We start from the raw sequence: 15543 nt of genomic DNA on the forward strand, positions 1-15543 counted from the left end.
AAGCTAAAATGACAAAAATAAGCCAAAAGCTAGAAATCCTAACTTATGACTTAAAAACTATTTCGACTTAAAAGTCATAAAAAAAGCACATCCAAACGGGCTCTTAAGTTTGTCAAAACAATTAATATTTGGAACCAAGCAAGGGAATCGTTTTACAGATCCCAAAAGATGTAAGGCTTTTGAATTCCTTAAATGGTCGGAGTTAAAAGGATTTGCTATCTGAAAGATTCCTTGAGCTTTGCTGCAGACATTCTTTTACAAAACGAAACCAAATAAGTCCAATAGGCATGTACTTGTAGAGACTACTTGTGTTTCATACAGTTGTATGTTTTGACAAACCTTTCGAGATGGAGAGGGATGCCCAACTGCACAACCATTCCCATCTGACACCAAGTTATCTTCACTTTTGAAGGCTGATCAGTCGTTGCAAGCTCTATTATTCCCAAGAAATGTTTCAGATCAGATGCTTTAAGCTCTTCCAAACTCAAGTCCTAAAGGGGTATGTGATGGCAATAGCCACTGAACGTTTAAACAATTAGAGCAGAGAGCTTCTATTTTGCAAAACTTGATCTATCAAGTAACTTGTGAAGTAAAATCCTATAAGAAGCCAGAGCCTACTCCATAACAAAGTCATTTGAAGTTTAAGAATGACACACTAGGACAAACAGATATCAAGATCGTTTAAATCAAGAAATGATCTGGACAAAGAATCAACTCGGCTTGATGTGCTAAATATCTTCACGTACTTTTCTCTCAGATTTAAGAATCAGGTTTGCAGTACTTGTTTCTTCAACCGGGGACGAGCTCTAACCAATGCTTTATTGCAGTAAGAACAAATTTGAATTTTTCCTTATACCAAAAAAGGAAAAAAAATTGCAATTAATAGTGATTTGCTAAGCTGCGAGATCCACCAACTTCCTCATGGCCCCCTAATTAACATATATAAGGTAAAATCATGGTGAGACTTCTACCAGATGTGCATCATGAGATACACTCCTTGCTCAAAATGTAGTCTACTGCTTCTTCCACTGTGTCCACAACCTGCATTAAATGAAGAGCATGCTTGGGCAATTTGTTCTTAGTAAAGATCATTATATTTGCTTGATGGTAGTGTAGAAATGGACCCTCACGTATATACGTGAGAGGATACCATCTATCCACCTTTTAGCTTCACAGGCTAGTTTTCCAGGTAGATTGAGAAAGTGCAGACGGAATTAAAGAGAAATTAAATATGCTTCACAATATAAAGAAAATAAAAAATTAAAAGTAGATTCAATCATAGTTCAAAAATATCATTCACCCACCAGATCTGCTGGGCAATCGTCATGATTTTCTTTCCCCTTGAAGACCCCAGTCCTTGTCAAAATAGAGAACCAAGGATTTCCAGCCTTAAAATGTAAGATTCAAAGTTATACATAGAATGAAATAGCTGAAAGTAGTAGCATATTAAGTCTAAGAACAAACCTGACGAGCTCCTTTGATGTCAACAGCGGGATTATCACCAATCATATATAAGGTTTTGAAAAGCTGCTCTCTACCATCTACCTGATTGTTATCTTGAGATGATTGTAAAACTTGCGTCAATACTGTCTCCGCATTTTTATATACAAACGGACTTGGTTTTCCATATGACGTATACTTCAGCGCAGCAGGGTGGATACTGTAAACAAAAACTAGTCTCAGAAGTGCATCACAGGAAGCTGCAGTTTCTTTCACATCATCTCTAAATCCATCTTATGTATGTTTCACGTAATTTAAGATTTAAACTAAACCAGAGTTACATATTCAAAACAAGGCGCCAACTCTATAATCAGAGCAAGATAATGGAAGTATATGCAAGCTGCATTCTATGTTGCCAGATATCATATCAAGTCTCAAGATATTTGGCAATGAGCCTCACGCATTGAAGACGGATTCTAATGCAATTCTGAAAGCACCCATGCCAAGTCGTTCTGATGGAAACAGAGCCTAGAGTCAAAAATCAGATAGAAAGGTTACCTTCTCTATAAATAGGTTGAAGAAAGCCAAGGACAATCTGATCTATTTAACATTAAAATACCTGATAGGCAAGGTCATCATTTGCAAAAAAAAGTGGTGGCTGGTGTGCAATCTCTTTTCCTGGCAGGCCTCCAGTCCTTAGAATGTCACAGAGAACCTAAATTGACTTGTCTAGTTAGAATTTCAAAGCTTCGACTGAGACCGAATTTGAACACAGTGCATATAGCAAGACGAGATGCATGTAGACGCACGAAAAATATAGCATAAAAGTGTCTTTCGATCTTTGTTTCTCTACTCCACATGATTTTAGCGTTAATCTACCAGGTACCTGCAAGTTTAAGCTTATGTTAAAAAGAAGAATACCTGGATGTCCCTGCTCCAATCAACAGAATCACTAACAACAAAGACTGCTTGCACTCTCTGTGAGCATGGATCATTGCTCAAAGCAAAATGCTTAGACTTGCTATTCTGATTAAGATCCTGCTTGTCTGTCCATTTTTTGTATTGGGCCAATGGATCAATGTTGTCAAAATAAGATGCATACTCGTCTATGGAGAGAACATTTCTGAAATTTAAAGCACAGTAGTATATCACAGTTGAAATTGTTAAGTATATCAAAGCATACCCTCTCAACCTACAATCATGAAATGCAAAACCAGGAATCTTACTTAAAACCATATTCAGACATCACTTCAGCGGGTTCTCCTTTTCCAACAGCAACAACAAGCTCATCCTCAAATCTGTAACACAGATTCGACTTGTTAAACCCAATCAAAGCAACTTTCGATCTTTCAATATAGTAAAATTGATTTCTCATTAATGAAAACTCAGTTCCAGCAGATCTTTTCACTTGTAACCCTGTTCTGCAATCCAACAAAATGGCTAGTACATAGATTGAACCTCACGACTATGAGCTCTTAAGTTTGGTTGTTGCGTCTGTGTCTAATACTTCTCCTACCCGTCACACTGCCCAACACTCAGTAGACACACGTTAGGAACTTCAGCACTTTCAAGGATTAGCAAGTTATTAAAGTAATACATAAAATCATAATTAATGAAATAAACATTTTCTGGCTGAGACATTTACTCTCTTCATTCCGAATTGACTGTCCACACTCAAGCGTTTTTGGACATCCAATTTGGGACCGAACATCTTACATGCGCTTTCAGAGTCAGCTTTAGAAGACTAATTACATAGGATAACCATTTGCTAAGCTATTTTTGTCCTTTCTTTAAAAGAACAAGTAACCATTTCTTAAACTGCAGTTATATTGATTATTTATGTGTTATCAATTAACTAAAGACATGCTTGTACTTCTTTCAACTAAACTATGTCCCTCTTGTTTAATAAACAGGTGTCAGCATACTGGTAATAAGGCCACATGTCTTTTAGATGCGTCCATAGATCTTGCTATTAGTTCCAATTCAGAATAAGGGCCGACCCTGGCATTACATTTTTAGAAAGTACACCTACACAAAAGAAATACAGATTTCTGTTTTCTTATACTAATTGTTCTTTTATATCTGAAAGGGGAGAGTAGGGTAGGAGATATAACAAACAAAAGATCACCTTCTCGTCAATTGTTTGAACGGTGTATGCCCCTGTATAACCTGCAGATCCATTCAAGTAAAAAAGAAATGCATGAGAGGCTTTACGAAAAGGAGCGAGTAGCACATCCTAGGACTACCAACACATGGAAATTATTGAAGAAAAAGAACAGATTATGATTAAGACAAAGACTATGAGCCTGTTTGGATGGGCTTAAAAGCTGGTCAAACCAGCTTTTAAGCACTTTTTAACTTGTGGAAGTGTTTGGCAACCAAAAAAAGGGATTAAAAAAAGTTAAAATCTGCTTAAAAAAAGCCAAACCAATAAGTTGGAAAACCCAACTTTTTCGAAATTGGCTTAAAAGCCATATTGCTTTGACCAAAAATATTACATTCTTATCCCTTATAATTTTTCTTAATCCCGAAATTACTCCACAGTAGAAAACCCTACAACATACTATCTTTTTCTTTTCTCCATTCTTGTTGCAACAGCCTCTGCTTTCTTCTTCGTCTTTTTCCATAACTTTCCTCTCTTTTCCTTTCCTTTCTTTCTTTACACTTTCATTCATTATTTTCCCCTCTTTTTCCTTTCCTTTCTTTCTTCCCCAGTGCTGCTATGAACGGAAAATATATTTACATGTTCCTTTCCTTTCTTTCATCAAATATATTTTCCATTGCTGTTATGAACCGGCACCAGCCCAATCTCACACAAGTAGCTATTGGGCTGAAAAGAACTATTGGGCCAAGCACAAGCAGTAGGGCCAGGTTAATTTAGGATCAAGGTTGAGTAATAGGCGTAAGAATGGTTCTATTATAAGGGACAATGGTCTGTTATTTGGGGTTATGCGAATACTGTTGAGAGAAATATCTGAATCCTCTCCTCCCCAATTCTGAGTCTAGCTTCTTATCCCCTTCTTTGGTTCTATTCTATCTTACTTAGCTTCTGCATTTTTGTATTTCCATTACTGTTGCTCTACTTTGTTGAGTTGTAATCGTTAGATACTACCATCAATATAATTTAAAATTTTGGAGTTGTTACATTGGTGCTTTCGTTGAGAGGTCTTCAATGGAGGACCAAATATGTCGAACTAACGATCCAATTAAGGTCATGATGGCTGAAATTCATTCATTGTTACATGAGTTGGTCGGAAACGCTGAAACGAGTAAGCCTACTCGGCTGGAGTTCCGACGATTCTGTGGCGAGAATCCAGAATTATGGATTTCTCAGGCAGAACGATACTTTAAATTTTATGGAATTTCAGAAAACAACAAGTTAGCTCTCGCCTCGTCCTATCTCGATGGAGAAGCTTTGAAGTGGTACCAATGGCTTTTCCGGACCAAACAATTGGCGGATTAGGAACATTTTACTGAGAAAGTGTTGATTTGTTTTCGTAAACGGCGTCTCGAGCCGCCGAAAGGTCATTTGGCTGCAATCAAGGAATATTCGACAGAGATCCAAGCCTAGGTGTTCGACAAAATGTCACATGGCTGTTGTTCCAAGGTGTTTGACACTGAGCAATCAGATGTTAAAGTCCTTACTAATAGAACAACATCAGCTGTCAACTTTGCAAAATCAGAGGAAGTCCTTACTATTGAGGACGGGAGTATTGTTACGAACCGGCACCAGCCCAATCTCACACAAGTAGCTATTGGGCTGAAAAGAACTATTGGGCCAAGTACAAGCAGTAGGGCCAGGTTAATTTGGGATCCAGGTTGAGTAATAGGCGTAAGAATAGTTCTATTATAAGGGACAATGGTCCGTGATTTGGGGTTATGCGAATAATGTCGAGAGAAATGTCTGAATCCTCTCCTCCCCAATTCTGAGTCTAGCTTCTCATCCCTTTCTTTGGTTCTATTCTATCTTACTTAGCTTCTGCATTTTTGTATTTCCATTACTGTTGCTCTACTTTGTTGAGTTGTAATTGTTAGATACTACCATCAATATAATTTGTATTTTGGAGTTGTTACAATAGCCCTTTCTCTTGCTCACCTCTTAACCTCTGAGAAATTATTGTATTTTCCATCCGAGAATGTGAAGTCCGGCGATATGATAGGAGTGAACGGAGATTAGGAGAAGATTTTGGGATAGCTTCCTCCGCCGGCGCCGGCCACCTCTATTGCTACTTGATCCTTGACAATTTTAAGGATAAATAAGTCATCTTAACAATAAAAAGTGCTTACCAACACTTGTTTACCAAACACTTCATCAGGTTTTTTTCAGTTTCAGCACTTTTATCCAAACACGTAACTGCTTATTTATTAAAAAAAAGTTCCAGCACTTATAAAGTGCTTTTAAGCACTTAACTTAAAAGCCATTTTTTAAGCCAATCCAAACGGACTCATAATTTAAGATAATCGTGAAAATATCCAATAGACAACTACTATCGTCTCACAGAAGTTGCATACCTGTAAAGGCAGGATATTGACATCCAATAATCTGGCCAACTCCTTTGCTCTTTTAGATTCAGGAACACCACCTCCTATTGAACATAAGAGACCACATTAAGCCCCTTTGTTCTGATAAGCAATAAGCTCTTAAAATGCATGTAAGTTCAGAAACATAGGTTGCAATAAGGTTGCAGCAATGAGTCACAGTGGAAAATAAATTACTTAGACAAAAAAACTATTCTAGGATGAATTATATTTACTGTGATTCTAGTAAGTGAATGACACCACTACTCAGTTTGTATCATTAGATCTAATTACAAAGATCTTTGAATAAACCTAGTGTCTATTCACCTGATTCATAAAACACATAAAAAGTGCATAATTTTTATTTCACTCAATTTTGTTTGGTATAAAAAATGGAACTCAAAACAAATTCGGAATATTAAGAGATTTTTCTATAGCAAACCTTGCACCTATCTCCCAAGAAAATTAGGAACCAAAATACTAATTGATGACACTGACAACTAACAACTGAGAAGTTCTGTTCGGCTTTCCTGTTACTAAATATTCAACCTGAGGCAACACTTAGGAATCACATATAAGATATCGGAGCATGTACTGAGAGCAAATCACCTTGCATGAAAGAGATAGTATAAGCCGTAAACTTAGTCAGTTATTGTATTAAGATAGATAGCTGCTATGCCATGACCCATCTTATTCCAGAAGTTGCTCTGTATAACTTAGATAATTACTCTTAAGGAGCTGTTACTTTAATTAGCAAAGAACGAAAACAAAAACTAGCCGCAGTGCCAAATAAATGGGTGTTGGACCAGAACAGGATACATCAACCACTCACCATTGGTCAAGAATACATAGGGAACTTTCAGAGTACCTGCACATATCAAAAGTTAGTTAACCTCCCTGAACATGGTTACCAAGAGAAAGTACCAAAAAAAGTAAAAAGGAGTTTTTTTGTGATATTATTTGGGTAAAGAGATTGATAACATTGTCCAAATATTGGTTAAGGCAAGCGAATTGGAAATGTGTAAAGAAAAAATAACTTTAAGGGTCTGTTTGGAAAGCCACCAGGTAATTGGAATTGATGTAATTACTAGGGTATTAATTACACAGCCTAATAATTATGCAGTTGTGTAATTACAATGACATGTTTGTTTGTCATAGTGTAATTACAAGTTTATTGTTTCGTTGCACAAGTGTAATTACACAGTTAGATTAAATTTAAAATTAAGTAATTATCAAAACTTACAAGTTAATAAAATAAATATATACCTATAAATTTTTATATGTATAAATGATATTGTATTTGGTATTGAAGATGTATATTTTTTCGTGCATATATACATTAATCAGTAATCATATATTTATAACTAATATTATAAAAATAATTTATATATATTTTGTAAGAACATCGTGGAATTCATGTTTGATAAAATAAATTAATATTTATAAATATAATGTCATAGCATTATTCAAATGTTTGACAACACTAATCTATCAATTCTAACTCAAAAATGAACAACATGCAATGTGAGCCAATACTACTAAAACAAGTAAATTGAAACCATGAATATAACACAATTTTAAAAAAAAAATAGTTTAACATATGTCAAATTCCAACATAATAATGGTAAGTTCCACTACAACTTAAGATTAGGAAACATGATAAGTTTATAACCACACTCAACAACGAAATTTCACTTTCATTGCGTCACTCATTATATGCCAAGTTTGTTAGTGACTCATTATTTCTAATATTAAGGGGTGTAATTTAAAAAAATAGAATAATAAATAAATAAATAAATAAAATGTAAGCAATTACATGGAATCACAAGAAGTAAAGATAGAGAAATGAAAGATAAATAATGTACAAAGGAAAATATATTTTAAAATTTCAAAAAAAAAGTAAAAATAAAATTAAAAACTTAAAATAATAGAAATAAGAAGTTATAAAGAAAATAAATTAAAATTAAAATAAAAAGTAAAGAAACTAAAAAGTAATCTTGTAATTACACGGTGTAATTACCACCAATTCTCACTTCCCCTCGAGAATTGGAGAGTGTAATTACACCCCTCCAATTACACCCAATTCCATGCTGACCAAGTAATTACTAGGCCAAACAAACATGTCAAACTGTGTAATTACACCTAATTACACCCAAATCCATTTCCAAGGTGGCTTTCCAAACCGGCTCTAAGTGGATAATAAGATTTTTTCTCAATAGCTAAATCCAAAAAAGTTTAGTATTTATCCTTTTTAATTCATGTTATACCACATTCAGTAGATATTGGACATTACAAAAGTAAATACAATGTCACCTTGGCCTTTGCAATTGCAACATAAGCAGGCCACTGCAATTCCTGAATTCTAGCTTCTAAGATTCTTAAGTTTCAACTCTTATTCTGGTTTAAAATCATTTTCGTGTCCTCTTGTAACGAACCTTATACATCACGAATTGAACTTCAACTAGAGAGATAAAACAAGAACAAACGGTAAATCAAATGTAATAACCGAAACGATGTCGTACCAGAATCATCATAGAGGCGTTTGAGAGCTTGAGGAGAGCCGGCGATAGGGATGCTGCCACGAAGCAGGACGCCGTCAATGTCAAACGCAATGCCGAATGACGCTCTGTATCAAATAGAGTATGAATCATCATAAACTACCGCAATAAATACATACATACATACAGTAAGAGATAGGGGGAAGAAATTAAGTACGGATTGGAGAGAGAGTGAAGTTGACGAGAGGAGAAAGTTGAAGATAGTGAAGGCGCTGTGCTTAGAATCTGGGAAGAAGAGAGCTTTCTTGTTAAGATCTGGAGAATTCTCATCGTCTCTTTGATCCAAAGCTGGTGTCTTGGCGAAGATGCTCCTATCCCCGCTTTTTGCCTTTGTGCTGAATATTTTCTACAGTAAAAGCCGATTGGTTTATTGAATTGCAACACATAAGTGGTACTACTAGACTACATAATTTAAATGTTTTTTATTAATTGTTTGATTTCTGTGTATTGAAATTATATTATCATATCTTATTGGATCCTCAGCATAAGGTATAATTTTTTTTTACTATATTTTTTTCGTAGAAAAATAGTGATTTTTTCTTTCATAATTGGGTTTTTGTTTTCTTCATCGTCATCTAGGTATGAAAATATGAGTCCACTAATCCCCAAGTCATGTCCACCTCAATCAACAGTTTGCATATGAAGGGGAGGAATCCATACTTTCTAGTGAAAAATCAATGGCCATCTTTCACTCGGCTCACATGTCAAACTAAAATGAATCATACTCTCGCCGCATTGATGAAACAAGCAATAGAGGGGGGAAACACATAGGAAGACGAACGAAATGAATATTTTTGAAGTTAAAAAGGGTTATTAGTAAATGTAAGTACCAAATATTATAGGAGTATCAAATATTTGTAGTTTTGTCCCTTATTTTTTAGGGTAGGTCTATTTTGGTCGCTCAAATATAACCCTGAGCATATTTAGTCCCTTAAATATTCTAAAGTGGAGCACATTTTGTCTCACTAACACGATGTGTTCAAAAACTGACGGTGTTACCCAACTCTGATTCATGAAACAAATCTTTTGCACTGAAGCAAAATGTTTCCTCTCCTTTTATTGGATAACGCAAATTATCACTTTAATTCCTCTTTTTTAGATTATGTCCCCCAGACCCCACTTTGTGGAATTTTACTGGGTAATTGTTGTTGTTGTCTTCTAAAATTTCGACATTGAAAATATACCCTTCTGTGTCAGTTTTCAATGAGAAAATGATATTTTATAACCGCTGTAAAAATAATAAAATTTGTGTGTGTGTGTGTGTATATATATATATATATATATATTACATACAAAAATTATACAAATTTTATATACTTTCTCGGCTACAAGATGTAAATAGTTTCTAGCGCGGGCGAAGAGTGATAATCAACCTGGTTATTCTTTTGCTTCAATAATATGCATAGAAGTGATCATAGCAGCTCTATTATTTTTCAAATTTTAACTTTTCTTTTTGGAAAAATCAACCAAAATTTTTAAAAGTAAAAGTTTCAACGTTAAAATCTTAAATTTATTAGCTCTGTACTATTAGTGGGTGTTGGTTTATAAAATATTTTTGATAAGTAAATTAAAAAGACGGTGAGTGCTGAAACCTACCCCGAAATAGGAATGACTTTTTCTTTTACTGTTGATCTTCTTCTTACAGTGTCACATGAGTAACACGAGATAATGCTATTAGTTTTTGAACACATTGTGTCAGTGAGACTAAAGGTGCTCCACTTTAGCATACTTAAGGGACTAAATATGTTCAGGGTTATATTTGAGGGACCAAAGTAGACCTACCCTCAAAGATAAGGGACAATATTGGCCAAAAACTCGCCAAAGTTGTACCCTTGGTCAGCAAAAATAAGCATGATGCAGTATAAGGGTGGCAAGTGGGCCGGTCCAGGACCGGGACCGGCCCGGGACCGCGGACCAAACGGGTTTCTGGCCTAAACAGGCCTGAAACAGTTAGAACCGTGTACGTGGGCCTGGTCCGGCTTCTTGGTCGGTTCTTCACTTTAGGACCGCTAGGCCCGGGACCGTTTGGGACCTAGACCGGACCGGTCCTTGGCGGGCCTAAACGGTCCCAACAGTCAAAATTCAAAAAACAAAAAAAAAATCGTTGGCCTTTAAAAAATAGTCGTTGGCTATTTACAAAATAGCCATTTAACCTCCCAACTTCGTTTTAACCCCAAACTTTTTATAATTATACTTTTTCCCTATTTTCAACTATAAATACCCCCTCATTCTTTCATTTTTCTCACAAAATCATCAATCTCTCTCTAATTTTCTTCTATAATTGCTACTATTGCTTACTTTATTGTTATAACTTGTGAAAAAATTGTGAAGTTGGTGAATTGAAGTCTTCAAGTCTTCAACGATAATTAATTTTCAACAAGTTGTTCGTCAATCCGGTAAACTCTTTCCAACTCTTAAGTTTTGATATTATAGTTTTGTTTGTTTTATTTATTTTTTACTAGTCAATTTACCCGCGCTTCGCGCGGTCTAAACAAACAAAATATAAATGAAAATTTATTGTTAAAAATTTTATAATTAAAAAAATTAATCTTTACTCTTCGATCAATTTTATATTCTCTATAATCTTCAACCATAGCACCATCAATTGTGATGTAATCGCATTTCCAAGGTTGATTGCTTCTTTCCAAAATATTCAAGACTCGCTTTCTTTGTTTTTATACACATGGAAGCGTATATTTTGCTCCTTTGCAAGAACTTTATCGGCCTAATTTGAAGATTTAAATTGCAGGATCTTCTTTTATTGGTGCTAATAAAATTGGATAATTAATTAAGGTAATATAGTTGAATGAACATCAACTATTAGCATTGGTACCTTGTTGTGCTATTTGCCATATTTAGATGATATCTTGCATCATGCCATAATGAAACCATCACTAATGAACAATTCAATTTTGAAAACAAAAGATCTAAAAACAGATATTATATCAACCAAAATTAAAAATTCAACACAACAAATAGTTCTTCTATGAGTTATAGTAAAAATCCTATGATATATTTTCAAGAGTAACAAATAAATAAATAAATCTAACACAAGATTTAGTTTTGTATTTCTATAATATCTTCATTTTCATTCTTTTTATCTACTTTTGTATTTGGAGTATTTTGGATTTCCAAAATAAGGTATTAAAGGAAAAATAAAGACTATGTATAACTTTCAAAACACTTGGTCAAAGTTCAACTCAACGTTAGTTTTCTTCATAGTTTTATAGTTTTACATGTTTGTGATTGTGATAGTATATTAATTTGAAAAATATAAAATTCGATACTAAACAACCAAGGCAAACACACACAAACATGTCATTTCTCAAAAAATAAAAGACAGAGGAGTAGAAGAAAACGGAGAAGAAGCAAAAAGAGAAGAGGAAGAGGGGAAGTCATTAACCATTTCATTTTTTTAAATCTTTAATTAGGCCTATTCATTCTACTGAAATCTAAAACAACAAATAATAGTGGTATTACACAGAAAGAGCAAAACTAAAATTATGTAGACCTAATGGTGCACTGTGGGTCGGGCCTGGCCCGGGACCGGACGGGGACCGCGGTCCAAATGGGCTAAACGGGTCTGGTGGGCCGGTCCCAAATGGTGCACAAGGCCCGTGGCGGGCCGGTCCAATTCAAGGAGCCCACAAGCCCGGGACCGCTAAGCCCGGGACCGGCAGGCGGGCCTGGGCCGGTTCAACCGGGCCCGACGGGCCTAACGGGCTTCAACGGCTATTTTTTTTTTAAAAAAAATTTTTAATAAAAAAGACCAACGGTCAGATTTTTAAAATCTAGCCGTTGGCTTTCAAAATTTATCCGTTGGCCACTTTAAAAAATAGCCATTTGGCCCCCAAACTTTATTTTAACCCCAAACTTTACATAATTACACTTTTTCCTAATTCTCAACTATAAATACCCCCTCATTCTTTCATTTTTACTCACCAATTCATCAATCTCTCTCAATCTATATCTAATTTCTCTTCTATAATTGCTTATTTTATTATTGCAATTTCGTGAAAAATTGTGAAGTTGTTTAATTGAAGTATTCAAGTCTTCAAGTCTTCAACGATTTTCAATTTTCAAGAAGTTGTTCGGCAATTCGGTAAACTCGTTCCAACTTTTAAGTTTTAAGAATATATTTTTGTGTGTTTTAGTTTGCATAATTGTAATTAATATGGTATTTTCTTTGAAAAAAATGTTTGGTGGTAAGGGAAAAGCTAAAATTGGTGAAAGTAGTCGCCAACCTACTACCTTCCCTCGGCTCCCCGACCCAGACCTGTTACCCGTCCTGCTGCTCCTATTATTCTTGATAGTGATAACCCTTGTTTTCAATTTTCCGATAGTGAATTTTGCCATAATGTTGCACCAGGTGAACAATTAAATGAAGAAGTTATGAATGCTCTTTATCCTAATCAAACTATCTTAGAAAATGATGAGGAAAATGAGGATGTAGATGAAACCCAACCGGATTTAGATGATTCACCTACTAGTCCTGTTAATAACCCAACTGATGCCCCGCCCGACCCACCTGTAGAAACCCCTACTTTTAATAGACAACCTTCTAAACGCCTAGAAACATCAATAGTTTGGAATTTTTTTACTCAAGTAAGAGAACAAAATAAGGCTAAGTGTAAAACTTGTGGGAAATTGCTGGCGCATAAATATACTGGAGACCGTAGCGGTACGGGTAGTTTGGCTAGGCACATACAAACACACCCTAGAGATAAAGTTAAATATTTACAAATGAAAGCGCAGCAAGAGGGGACAAGTGTAGATACTGCGGTTAACCCTAGTACAGGTTCAAATCTAGTTCAACCAGGAATTAACACTGTGACCGGTGGTATTTTATATTACGATCCTAATAAAGATCGTGAAGAATTAGCAAAGATGGTTACTGTTATGTGCTTACCATATACTTTTCCTTCTAACCCTAATTTTGTGCATTATATTAGAAAAGTTTTTAATCCTACTTATAAAGGTTGGCCTCGCGCAACAGTTAAGAGCGATATTTATAAATATAAACATGAATATGAACAATATTTGCGGTATTTATTTACTCATATAACTAATCGAATTTCTATTACTACTGATATTGGTAGAAGTAATAATGACTGTGATTATCTAACTGTTACAAATCATTGGATAGATGAGGAGTGGATAATGCAAAAACGCATTATTGCTTATAGAATAATTAATTCACGTCACACAGGTAAGTTTATTGCTAACACTGTTGCAGATATTTGTAGATATTTTTGCATTAGAGATAAAATAATGGCAATTTCTATGGATAATGCTTCTAGTAACACTAGTGCTATAGGCATACTTACAACAACACTAAATCCTGCATTTAGTAATTGTTTCCATGTGAGATGTATTTGTCATATTTACCATTTAATCGTCGGTGATGGTTTTTTATTCAAACCGTAGAAGTAGACTTAGAGAGTATTTTAAAAAATGTGATGAATTTGGCCTTAGAGAAAGAAAGGTTCCTAAACCTTGTCCAACTAGATGGAATTATATGTACGAAAGTTTAGTAGTTGCATATGAATATAGAAACCCAATTAATGCAACGTTTAATGCTCGTGTTGGTGGTGAGGATGATGATGAAATCCTTACAAATCAAGATTGGACGAATGTTAAAATTCTTATAGATTTTTTAGAACATTTTCAAATTGCTACAAATGCATTTTCTGGGCAATATTATCCTACTATTTCAAACTGTTTAGTTTATATTGCAGCGCTATGTGATTTGTTTGTTGAATTTTTGGAGGGTGGGGAAATTTATAAACTTGCTATAAATGCAATGAAAGAAAAGTTTAAAAAATATTTTTTCCCTATCCCCCCTATTTATGGTGTTGCTGCAATGTTAAATCCTACAATGAAATTAGGAGGTCCTCACTTTTGGTACTCAAATATTTATAAGGCTTTAGATCTTTCAGTTGAGGAATTTTCTACACTTGCAGAGGCAAAAGCCTCAATTAAAATAAATGCTCAAACAATTTATAATGCTTATCAACTTGCGTTAGATCATGCTAGGCCAAATGTTCCAACCCCTACTTCGTCTAGTTCAAAATCATCTAAAAGAGCTGCGGGCCTAAAAGCACTTAAATCTTGGACGGAGTTTAGGGGTTCTCAAGGTGATAATTTTGATGAGACTTCACATCTAAATGAGCTTCAAGTTTATTTGTCGCAGGGACTTGAAAAGGAGAATCCAGACGGCACCTTTGATCTTTTGGAATGGTGGAAGGCAAGGGAAAAACATTTTCCGGTTCTTGCAAGGATGGCTCGGGATATTTTATCTATTCAAGCTTCAACAGTGGCATCAGAGAGCGCTTTCAGTCAAGCAAGACTTCAAATAGGTGATCATAGAGCGTCTATGAGGGAGAGCTTGGAAAAATCAGTACTATTCAGAGATTGGATCCGCTCGGAAAGAAGAAACTTTGGACTTGCAGAATCACAACCGGAGATAGACGAAGCTTATGAAGAAATGATAGCGGAACTTGCGGAGGATGCTGCTTCGCCCGGAAGCGGTGATGAACAAGCTTCTTTTCCGCCACCACCAACGGAACCTCCTCCGAACCTTGAAGGATTTATGAGATTTGTTAGAGATACAATGTAGATTATGGTGTAACTTGTACTTTGGCATATCTTCTTTAGTTTTTTTTTTCCTTTTAATGGTGGTATTAGTACCTTGTTGTGCTCATTCTATTGGGGGGAAGAAGACTAAGAAAGATATGCCATTTTTGGTAATAAAAATTATAAGACATGCCCTTGAATATCTCTTTGCAATATTTTTTTGTCTTTAACTTGCAATTATTTATAAGCTATAATATATATACATAACATACAATATATACTACAAGAAAATATATAAGGGAATATATATACATAACATACTATATATACTACNACACCAAAATTCGACACCGGTCCCACATGGTCCAAACACGAGGCTCGGACCCAAAGCCAATCACCCATAACCCCACGAGTTCAAATATATAATTATTTCAAGATTCGACCCCAAATT

At 35.1% G+C, this 15543-nt stretch overlaps 1 protein-coding gene across 1 annotated transcript; it reads right to left on the reverse strand.

The window, feature by feature from the left end:
* Positions 550–8981, reverse strand: LOC109227537 (uncharacterized protein YKR070W). Its single transcript, XM_019392739.1, has 13 exons — positions 8674–8981; positions 8481–8584; positions 6791–6826; positions 5953–6026; positions 3569–3609; positions 2667–2738; positions 2362–2563; positions 2060–2155; positions 1901–1968; positions 1465–1660; positions 1305–1388; positions 972–1041; positions 550–849 (listed from the first exon to the last, which is right to left on the reverse strand). The coding sequence occupies exons 1-12, from the start codon at positions 8784–8786 to the stop codon at positions 982–984; spliced, it is 1146 nt and encodes a 381-aa protein (XP_019248284.1). The 5' UTR covers positions 8787–8981; the 3' UTR covers positions 550–849; positions 972–981.

Source organism: Nicotiana attenuata, chromosome 6 (genome assembly GCF_001879085.1).
Source record: "Nicotiana attenuata strain UT chromosome 6, NIATTr2, whole genome shotgun sequence".
Classification (NCBI taxonomy): domain Eukaryota; kingdom Viridiplantae; phylum Streptophyta; class Magnoliopsida; order Solanales; family Solanaceae; genus Nicotiana; species Nicotiana attenuata.